Below are 11,843 nucleotides of genomic sequence, written 5' to 3' on the forward strand. Positions count from 1 at the left end.
GGTAAAGAGGCGTGAGTTTAAAGTGGACTCTAGTTAAAAGGGTGGATGACAAAGACGGGCAACATAAAATTATGTAGCTTCACTTCGGCCTAACACCCTTCGCGATTTCAAAACGAGAACCTTATTTAAAGCTACGAGCATACTCAGGTTAGTCTTATCAATAAATCGACCACGATTTATTTAAAAATATTTAACACATTTAATGTTTGTGAATCGTAATAATAATGAAAAGAACGACAATAAAACAAATAATATTTAGCCAAAACGAAAATGAAAAAGTGTGACAACACAACATTTTGTTTTACGTTAATAGACAGTCGAAAACAACTAGTAAAAATTCGTGATTTTTACGCAAATACAGTAGAACGTTTGGCCAAAAGTTGGCGACATGTTAAACAATTATCAAGAGCACAGTGTTTAAAGCAGGACTAATATAAATAACCTCTAGGATTGCTAAAGAGGTGAGCACATCGCGTAATAAAAATGTTATAACAACCAAAACATTAAACGAATATAACGTTGATTAAATGTGTGGAGTATTGTAGCTGTATTTGGTTTCATCGTTTAAGTTAACTAGTTTTGTTACAATATAAAAGTATTTGTTGCAAACCGGTTTATTCAGTTATTGTCTAAAGAGACTTATGACATCATTTGGATCATTTTTGAAAACAAAACCGGTTCTATAGAAAAGACAATGTTGTTAATAGCTCTCTTGTATAAAACAAAATATTGCAAAAAATTATTGGATGAGCAGGTCAATTGCAGTTAATTTGAATTGAGTTATAGTTTGTTCAAATTTGCCAAATCCGCAACAGACCTCCGAACCTCCTTTGTTGTCCCCTGAGGTGATCTTTGCGTTGACCTTTGTGGTGACCTCTGCGCTGAACTCTCTGTTAATTCCTGTTAAAGCAAAGAAACGCACTTGTTTAAAAAATGTTATTGTAAGAATTTGAATGAAGTTTTCACTCTGTCTTTACCAAAACAGATCCCACGTTAATTTTGATATTATTTGCCGATACTACTAGGATTTATTGTGTTCACACAACATATAGTATGTAATAAGAAGCATGTGTTGCTACTTTTACGTTGAAATGTTCTTACATGATCTGTCCCATCGTCCAATTCTTGTTCAGTGTATGTTTCTTGGCTTTGACTTGCTTCTGGTTCCAGTTTTGATTTCGCTTTATCGGAGGCTTCCTTTTCTTGACATAACTGTGAAAGCAGATTTGTTAAGACGTGAATTTGTTCTTTAACGGGACGTACACGTGGAAACTGTAAAACACAATCTGTGTTCTGTTAAAGTACTTAATCAAACTACTTAAGAGTTACTCTTGGCGACAAAAATGCAGGACTGCGCAAAAATGTTGTGATTACCTCGATACATTAACTACTCGTATTGTTTGTTTGGTCGGTTGTCTATAAAAGCAAAACTTGCTAGAGCGGATATACGCGTATCTGTGTAACAACATTAGGCGTCACTCAGACTAAAAGATAAGTTATTACATTTAAAGTTAGAACATGCGTCTATTTAAAACGCAGTAGCCACTATTTAAAAATGCAATAACGCCCGGGTCAAGCCAGGTTGTTTCGTTCTGAACCCGAAGCTTTGTGTTTAGCTTTTCCTGTTTTAAGTTCTGCTTCTAAGTTCAGTTGGGCCTGGACAGATCCAAGCAAACTTGATCTCAGCGAGAAACAAGCGAATGCATTCGATCGCCAGACCTCCAAGCGCCTTACTTCACAACTTATTCCACTGAACGTCAATAACTACCATCATTATTCCGCAAATATCGACAGGTTTTTTTAACTAATGTTCGGAACGCATCATGACGTCACACGTCTAAACACTGACGTCACTAGTGTCGCATCGTTGTCCCGACAACATATCCTTATGTTATGAGTGCCTACCTTGAGCAGAGAATCTACATCATTATAATCGATGTCGCAATTATCCAATTCCAGCTCTTGTACATTGTGGGCACAAGTTTGGAGGAAAGCATGTCCTTGCGATCCCAACTCGTTGTAGCGAAGGTCCAACTTCATCATCTACATAAGCACAACATAATGTAAGATACAAGCAGGTGTTTGGCTGCATACAGGAAGCAGCAAATTGAACAATCCATATTCGCAACTTACACCAAAAAACTGCTATTCGTAATAGGTCAGGAAAAAATGGCCATATCGCCCCCCCCCTAGATCCGCCCCTGCCTGCCGTGAGATTTCCAACTAATGACCTCGGCCATACCGGGACAGTCACTCTAGCAACTGAGCTATGCAAGATCTAAATACAAACAAAAAGGATGTCCAGTTAATGATGGTTCATTGAGAAGAAGTACTATCACAATAAATGCACCCAGGCCAGGGCCATTTAAAGGCCAGTAATCAGGGCCAGAGGGGTCAGTAATCAGGGGTGGTTTATGGGAGAGGGCACGTGGACATGGCTCCACTTAAAATGTATTTATCCTATTGAAACAAAGCGAATGCAAAAATATTTCGCAATACCCGCGAATCCAAGTTATGTTTCATTATGTCTTAGCTCACTTTAAAACCGGTTTATCCATGGGCGCCGTGCGTTTTATCGCACCCTCTAAAAATAAAGTTTTGGAAACTTAAACTTTACAAAGGCATGATTTTACGCTGCACGCAAGTGCTTTTTCGTCTTCATAATGTAAAAAGTAGTCACGTTTTGACGTAACGCTATGTCCATTACTTGTGACGTCACGATTTGACGTAGCATTGTGACATCATACCTGCAATTTTTTCATGCGTCCGCAAAAAAAACAAAAAAAAACGCCCCTGCCAGTAATTACTTAGTAATGGTGACACAAAAAATTCCGTAACGGAAAAATCTTTTGTACACCAGACAGGTGGTTCAGTTACCAAATTTAACACACTATGCTGTTTTATGTTTATCCAACTCAATGTCATTCCAATGTTCAACACATCCTTTATTCCAACAACACACACTTACAGGTCGATCCATTCGTGAAATGGCGTCAGTTAGAGGTTGCAGATCGGAATCAGCGATTTCGCAATTCCATAATTGCAGCTGGTTGATGTTATGCACACTTGTTGCCAGGCAACTCAAACCACGTAAATCCAGATTGCTCTGATACAGTTCCAACAATTCCATCTACAATGACAAGAAGATCCAATTGTTACGCATTCTTATTTGTCTTCTAACAAACGTTTGCATAGAAAAATCGAGATATTGGTGTAAATAAGCCTAATTGTGAACACTGAGCGCGCAAAATAGTTTGTATCCAACTATAACAATCAGTTTTTTGAACGTTTGTGGTTTACAGATTGCTTCCAAGTAAATGTCCCATGTGCTTGTCCCAGGTCTCCAAACCCTTGAAGCGTATCTTTTTATTATATGTGTTACGCGACATGCTACACGCGACACGCCTATTCTATCGTGCTAGTGCCGAGCGGTCATTCGCTCGATCATTCGAAAATACAAGCTGACGTGTGCACTGCTCTGGCTCCTACACCCTCTTTGGCTGACGTTTTTGAGTGTTTGTTTGCAGACCTTTTTAAACATCTATCAATATGCAAAAGGCTGTTAGCACAGTTGGAATTATTAACGAGACAAAACCAGAGAGGGTAATTTTGTGAAAACAAGTGCCGACTTTATTTTTAAAGATGGTTTTAAGTGAAACACAACCTCCAGCCATGCAACTTTTCATAAAAGTATGTAATTGGCAAGTTGTTTGGAAGCGTGTATTAAATTCTCACTGATGTATTTAGGATAAACCTACATGTCTCGGTATGTTTAATATAAACGGTCCGTAAAAAATATTTTTACCCCCATTTCCCTGATATATGCAGACACTCATGCATGTGCGGTTAATGCTAACGTATTTACTTATCACAACTAACTCAAACATACCGGATGGTTTCTGTGTGAGATGACGTCAGTTAGAGGTTGCAGATTTGACTCAGAAGTGTCGCAGAAAAACAATTTCAGCTTGTTGATGTTGGTTGCACTTGTTGCCAGGTAACGCAACTCACGTGACCCCAAATTGTCCACTAAGAATTCTTCCATCTACACAAAATATAGTTTGATTTGTTAACGGAAGTTTTAAACTTACTGATAAAACCTATTGAAACAGCTAAATACGGACAGAGGTAAAATTGATTGTAAACCGGAAAAGTTGTAAATGTTAATTTTAGATTCTAGTCGATAAATATTTGCGCGACCAATTGCCTTAAAAAACAACACATCAAACGTACACGACGCGTGATTCATCATTAGGAATAATCAGAGTTACTAAATTTACCGTAAAAAAATATAATTCAGTTGACTAATTCTAAAAAAATTGATTTTCTAGATTTTTAAACCGTGTTTGAATATCGAGTATTATGTAACGCAGAGGTTCCCAACGTGGGCGGTATCGCCCCCTTGTGGGCGTTGGCGAGCTACAAGGGGGCCTTTTGGGTCTTTTCATAATTTGGGGGGCGCTGAACGTAAAACCATGTTCGTGTCAAACTGATATTTATTTAGTCGTTTGAAAAATTACAGATGCCATATTTATGCGGTTAAAACAAGTTTAAAAAATATTCCTAATCAGTTATACATATAGATTTGTTAAAGCGTGATTTACAAACAGTTTTAAAACTAAACTGTGGTTTATTGAACCTGACATTCGCCAGCTTGAACTGTCTTTTGTGCAAAACTTTGCTTTTGTATTTGTACTTTAATTATCCTCCTCATTAAACACGAAACTCGCGTTGAAACGTTTCCGGTTAGTATCATCAACTAAATATTAAAAAATAAGTGAAATTAAAAAAAAAAAAACAGTTGCTAAAATATCCAAGAGTGTGTGGAAACGTTTAACAGTTTAAGGGAGACAGTGACTACGAAGGGGTCGGGGGTTGCGTAGTATAATATCGCAAACACTAATATGCATGAACAAAGTGTAATACGTTAACATCGCAATTTGTCGCGAGATTTATAAAATATGTTATTTAAGTTTGTAGTATTAACCAGCCTGGTGTCGACGCACTTGTCCCATCTACCCATGCTTAGTGGGACTTTCCCTGTGCAATGGTTGACCCACGGTGATGCCCCTTACCAGTTTAACACGTCCCCGTTTCACCCAAGGACTTCCCCTATCAGCTTGATTGTCGATAATGTGATTGGAGAATCGCGCCCGCCCCATCGCAATAATGACCATTATGACATATTCATGTCAGTTGTTGCACGACATAAATCATGTCAGTTGTTGCTAAGTTAACTTACAGGTGTTTTTCTGTGTGCGATTGCTTCAGTAAGAACCTCGAAACCGGACAGATCGCTCGTATTGACCAACCACAGGCGGTTGATCTTGTGGACGCAGGTGGATAAGACAGTGAAGTCACGTGATCCAGTTGTCGTCACACTTACAAGCTCCATCTACAAAATAACAACAAGATTTGTTGGACTGTGCGCTGTCCCAGATAGATTCAGATTCAGATTCAATTTATTTTTGTGCATGTTTGCAAACATCGAAAAAACAAAATAACATAAATAATAACACAAGGACAGCGAAAGGACCATTCGGTCATCGAGTCGAGCTGCCCCAGATCGATGAGGTTCTTAAACTTATGCGCCGATCAGTTTGCCCTGCCCGCCATTATTGGCTACCTTTAGCCAATGACGTGGTTTAAAAAGTATACGCAAAGTCGCTGAAGAAAAAATGCGGGTCGATATGACGTTTTATTGTAAACTGTAATTAATTGAGTCGTTCCTAAAGTTAAAATGCCATAATATTTATGCGCCTAAAACAATTTTACTAAAATTCCTATTAACTCAGCTATAGAGTACGCACATTGTTAAGTCGTAAGATGCGAACAGTTTTAAAGTCAAACTGTATACAGTTATTGATCCTAAAATTTGCTTGCTTGAACTGTGTTTTATTTAAAACTTTGCTTTTGTACTTGTACGTTAATTATCCCCTCATTAAACACGAAACTCGCGCTAAAACGTTTCCAGTTAATATTATCAACGAAATATTAAAATCTGGATAGTTTATTAAAAACTTATCCAATTGCTAAAAAGTCCAAAAGTGTGTGGAAATGTTTAACGTTTAGGGGATACAATGACTACGAAGGGGTCGGTGGTTGCGGTGTATAACATCCCAAACTAATATGCATTAACAAAATTAAAAACGGTTAAATCATAATTTTCGCGCCAATTAAGAGTGTTATATCATAAAATAAAACAGAAAGATGTTAGTTTATAAACTTATTTTTAGCTAAATAGACTCAATTAAAGTCGCGAATTTTATTACCCAGCAAAGTTGTTGAAACGATTTTGGTTATTTGTTCTAATTTCACCGGTTTAATCTCAGAGGCGAGCAATGACGGTCTGTTTTTCGGCATAACAACGCCATTTAGACATCGTAACATGAGACCATGAATATTTTTGGCCGATACAGCAATGTGTGTGCCCAATTCTCGGTGAACAACAGGAAAGCAAACCGTTGCGAAAAAGCAAGTTGTCTACTAATGTCAAAAAACTCGGCACACTCTATTGCCATCATGTGGTAATAGAACTTTAAAGTACCTTTTAAGAGCAGGGGTCGGCAACCCCGCCAATGTAATTTATCCGGCCCTCCACCTCTTTTGCAAATTTGGCAAGAGGCCGTTGTTTAAACTGCATAAATGTAAAAATTTTACATACTTTTTTTTTCATTGTTTTCGGCCCAAATGCGACGTACATGAACTAGCACTATCACAATCGACGTTTCGCTATCTTAGTATGTCTGAATGCGTTTAATGGTGCTGCACACTATAGTTCCTGTGTGGTTTAAATATATTAAAATAAACTATGTCGACATTTTAAGAGTCCTATTCAAATAACATCATAAAGTTATATCATATCCTATTTAAATTAGATTAACGATTAAATTTATCGCATATCTTTATTTTTACTTTTATTTTGCGATGATGAACTTACACCAGACCTGGGCAACATACGGCCCACGGGCCGGTTCCGTCCCGCCAAGCAGTTTAATCCGGCCCGCGGCATATTTGCATTGAAATATGGAAGCAAAGGCGAGTTTCTACATGCTTGGTTATATCGTGAACACTTTTTTAGGGACGTCTCTAGTCACGACTCGCCAAATCGATTTTTACCCTGTTTTAAATACTAAAACGGAAATTGTTTTCGCGCTTCGCGCGAATCTCTCTTGTATTGCTCGTATCTAGCCTAATATTTATATATTTTTGGTCTTAAAATATGAAAGCAATACTGACGGTTTTCTAAACTCTAAAATATACCGATTCGCTTTTTATAAACCAAAGTTAGGGAATTTAATGTTGTGTGTTTCTCCCGATTTATATCGTCTTTGCAATAAGGCTGCTGTACCGCAAGTAACACATCGGTAACTTAAAACTTTAAAATGCAAAATTCTTTTCTACGAAACTTTTACATTAAATCATTAAATTTTGCATTTTAAAATAAGTTTAGTCGCAATTTTTTCGCGCTTCGCTCGACGTCTTGTGGCTTTGTCTAAATTCATTAAATTGCACATTTTCGCACAACTCTAAACGTAATAACGAGTTCGTTAGCTTATTTGTTTTATACAGAGTAGTGACGTCATATTGCGTGTATTTTAGATCTTATATTTGATCCCGCCCGCCACAACATTTTAGGTTTCTCATACGGCCCGCGGCTAAAAATAATTGCCCACCCCTGATTTACACCTTAATCCAGAATTATTCCACCCTGGTATTTGATTCTCGGTAACAACCAACTTTGAAAGGTTCAATTACAGTTAACAGACATTAGTTATCCCAACCATAACCCATAACCAAATAGAGAACCATTAATGTCGCTTATGATTAAACTATGTTTATCGGCGGCAGCACACTCGACGAACCTCACGTCCTTTCGCTACACCAGGGACATCAAATATTTGCAAAATGTTTAATCGATTTTAATCCACAAACGCTTTTTTTCGCGCTTGGCGCAAACGCTTTACCGCCTTTTTTTCAAATCTTAGATAATAGCTGATTTTTAACTAAAAGAACTAGGTCGCCACTGATTAACAGTTATTATGATAAAATGCTCAAAACTCAACATTTTAGGAAAATTTTAGGTTTATATTTATTACGGCTCGCCGAGCCCTTTTCAAGTTTGTGTCAGGTCCGCGACTAGAAAAAGGTTGCCGACTTCTGCTTTAGAGAGTTAAATGTTGTGTGGCTTCAAAACGGTGCAGGGTGCGTTTGGCGTTTTTCGCTGCTTTGTTGCATTTAATATAAAATGGGGTATAAAAATTAAAAAAACTAGAAATCGTAAAACTTCACAAACCGTGTGTTTGGTTTTCGCCATTGTCTCCATCAACATTTCTAAACCGTTGCCGGTAAATGTGACTGAGTAGTTATCCCCGATGCTGATGACCAGCTCCCTTTGTCTTGCTCGAAGCACGTGACAGAGACTTGACACTTCACTGGGAAGGATCGTTCCCCACTTTATACGAAGCTCTCCAGGGAGGGAATCGATCACTTTCGCGGTGATTTCATCATCGTTTGATTCCTGCGCCAAACTGCAAAGCTTAAACAATTTGGAGTTAAAGCTCTCGCCATCGTTTGATAAAAGTTGAGATACAAGCGAATCAATCAGACATTTTAGCAAACCTTCCTTACTGGCAACATCGGTAGAAGAGATTTTAAAAATAGGCTTTAGCTTTTGGTGGAGTCCCGTGTTTAGCAACCCAAAAAGAAACCGAAGAACCATTTCCCACGTATTACTTTCCATGCTTTGTAGCAGCCCAGAAAATGTAGCCAGGTCTGTATCGAACAACAGCTTGAGTGATGTGAAAAACTCTTGCCACAGAAAATGAATAAAGAAGAATACTTTATCCCCTTCCAGTAAACGAAGGTTGAGGTCGCTGGAGACAGCTTGCATGTTGAGAAAGTCCTCCATTCCTTCATAATTAAGTCCGACTTCATCAAAGACTTCTTCGTCGAACATGATCTTGTCGTTGAGCATTCCGTATAAAGCCAGATCTGAAAGTTTGCGCAAAATTCTTGGATGTTCCTTAAACTTAGGCGAGTGAATGCAATCAAACACAAAAGCCGCAAACACATCTGTGAGCGTAAAAGTGCCATCTTTAGTGCCATGCTTTATGATGTAAGGAGCGACTGTTTTAGCAAATATAGGAAGAAAGCACAAAGCCTTTGCATGTGGGTTTTGACCAAGTGACTTGATGACCTTCTCATAATCTTCTTTCTCCGGGCAAATTTGTCGGAAATACAAATCTTGAGAGCTTTCGTTGAAGCCGATTACCTTGACTACAAAGTGGGGCTTGCAACTTGGGTGTAGCTTGAGAAAAGCTCCCGGTCGTGAAGTAAGCAGCTTGTGAGCATTCGCAAGAATATCGCCACGGAGTAGGTTTTGCAGAATGACAACCGGCGTTGCGCGATCGTACAATCCGATCACTGGAGCATCCATGTCAAGATCTTTGAACCTAGGTTCGTCCAAACCATCCAGGAAGATAAACAGCTTGTTGGATTTGGAAAGCCTTTCCAGTATTTGATCATCTATTTCCTTTGTGTGTTTCCAGTTTGGGTCGGATGACAGCAATTCCAAAACGCCTATTTTTTTATTAAGATCTAAAGTGTTCAAGTATTTAAAAAGGCAATACCCTTTTTGATCTGCTGGTAGTCCATCTGCAAGCTCATTTAGTGTCTGTATAATAGCTGTTGTTTTTCCAATTCCAGCTATTCCAGTCATACCGACCACGTTACCATGTCTCTCGACATAATCGTCATTGGCTGTATTATTTGTAAATTTCTTACTTTTGGCTTTAATGATTGCTTCTTGTTTAGCAGCAGTAAATAGTTGGTTGAGTTTAAGCGTGGTTGAGTTGACCTGGTTGTCTCTGAGTCGTTTCAATCCTTTTAAACCAAACTCCTCCAAAGGTTCTTGCGAATCCCGAACGACGTCAAGAGGAACTGGGTTGCTTGGCAGAGTCCCGATGACCTTGTCAGCTGCTTCCTGTGACTTTTCTTTCCATGATGCTTCTGAATAATAATAATAATAAACCTATTATTTTCATATCCACATTTTTTATCGTAAGGATGACCTTAATCTGTATTTTATTTAGTGTGGGCTGTCTCGGCAATAAGCGGCTTACAAAGGCGTGGGTTAAAGCCATATGTGACGTTAAAAAGGTCCTCTCCGACCTTAAGCGAAACGTTAACTTTATAGCGCATCAAATTACCAAACTTTAAACCTTAGCAAACAGCAGAACCCCAACGAGAGGCGGAAGGCGTGCCATTTTGGTTTGCACTAACGGTTACCTTCATCTGTTTTTAGGTTAACAGTCCAACATTTAAATGGCTATGGCGATATGATAAAATGTCTGAGGATTCTATTATAAGCTGTGTATAAAAATACCAAACCCAAATTTAACTTGTTATTTTGTAACTTTAGTTTAAAATGCAATTTGGGGACGCTTTGATTCTAGGTACTGATTTGTGCTATATAAACATATCCTACCAAAATGCTGCTTAATACAAATTAACCAGTAACAGTTTGCTCTTGTGGATAAAACAAGAACGATTTACTTAACCGTGAAATACAATCAGCTATTGGAAACGCATGTAGCATTCTATATAGTATGTATTATCTTTCATTTTGATTGACTAAATGTTAGTGCTACAATTGTGTGGTTATGGTTAATGCTTATTAAAGTGACGTTCAAGAATTCCGCATTTCTTTATGTCTATGTCTCACTGTTATGAGTAAAAGTTATCACTAACCACTGTTAAAGGGCGCTGCTATGTCATGAGCCACTCCAGGCCATGGTTGATAGAAGTTGCCTTGAACGATAAGTTGATGTATTGGACCACGACTCTGTATGTCACCAATGTTTAGAAGCTCGGTATTGATGGACTGGCTGTTTTCAGGTGGATTCTGAGCTGCATTTTGATCCTGTGGCGAAATCGTTGATGCTGTTAAACTTAAGTGTATTTGTGATACCACATCCTAACATGTATTTTCTACTACAAAAGAAACAAATCTAATAACAACATTTCAAGATAACTGTTTCGGTATATTGTGACTATAAAGTTAACTTTCTTTCCCGCTCAGACATAGTTCTCCACATTTAACTGAAATATGTATTTCTTACCAATTGTACATTTTACAATGTTTTATCTAAAGATAAATAGAGCGGCAAAGCAAAGCACTCTATATTATAACCTAGTAAAAATCAGTCGGACTTTCGTTAACGTTGCTGCAAATACTAGAAAATTTAGTCGAAAGTCGAACACATACTTTTAGTTTAAACTAAATCCTCGATCCACCAATTACGAAAAAAACTTACTTGATTTTGGTTGCCAGTCTCGGCCATTTTGGTGCTAGTGCTTTATTGGTTGATCGTTGAACAGGTTTTTATCTAACATAAACAGGCTTGTCTGAAAAAAAGAAAAAAACATTAGTTTGGATGACAACTGTGACTTACTCAAATGTGTTGCTGAAAACCTTGTTTGAGGAAACACAGTATATAGCAAAAGAAAGTGGAAAAAATGAAGAGTGCGAAATAATGTTGACATTATCATACAGAGCCAAGAATAGAGAGGTCAGGCCCCACTTACTATACAACTGGTGGGGTTGTTGTACAACATTGTTATTTTGGTCGTTTTAACATTACTTTATTCCATGGGCGAAATGTAACACCAATAAGTAAAAGGTCTGATTTAGCGTATGTAAATAATGGTCGACTGTAAGATTGTATTCTGTAAAATGGTGCGCAAAAACGGAAATTAACATCAAAGCTTTGATGTATATGGCTTGTAAGTCGTCACTGAACCTAATTAAACCACTTAGAAGCCAATTCAACTGAGAGGGT

At 37.9% G+C, this 11,843-nt stretch overlaps 1 protein-coding gene across 1 annotated transcript; it reads right to left on the reverse strand.

Moving 5' to 3' along the window:
* Positions 1–240: 240 nt before the first annotated feature.
* Positions 241–11,415, reverse strand: LOC146137454 (NACHT, LRR and PYD domains-containing protein 12-like). The gene is made up of 9 exons (XM_083394346.1): positions 11,319–11,415; positions 10,753–10,924; positions 8,297–10,011; positions 5,243–5,395; positions 3,890–4,045; positions 2,969–3,130; positions 1,906–2,043; positions 1,102–1,212; positions 241–900 (listed from the first exon to the last, which is right to left on the reverse strand). The coding sequence occupies exons 1-9, from the start codon at positions 11,343–11,345 to the stop codon at positions 781–783; spliced, it is 2,754 nt and encodes a 917-aa protein (XP_083250472.1). The 5' UTR covers positions 11,346–11,415; the 3' UTR covers positions 241–780.
* Positions 11,416–11,843: the final 428 nt, after the last annotated feature.

Source organism: Ascidiella aspersa, chromosome 7 (genome assembly GCF_963924565.1).
Source record: "Ascidiella aspersa chromosome 7, kaAscAspe10.2, whole genome shotgun sequence".
NCBI classification, from domain to species: Eukaryota; Metazoa; Chordata; class Ascidiacea; order Phlebobranchia; family Ascidiidae; genus Ascidiella; species Ascidiella aspersa.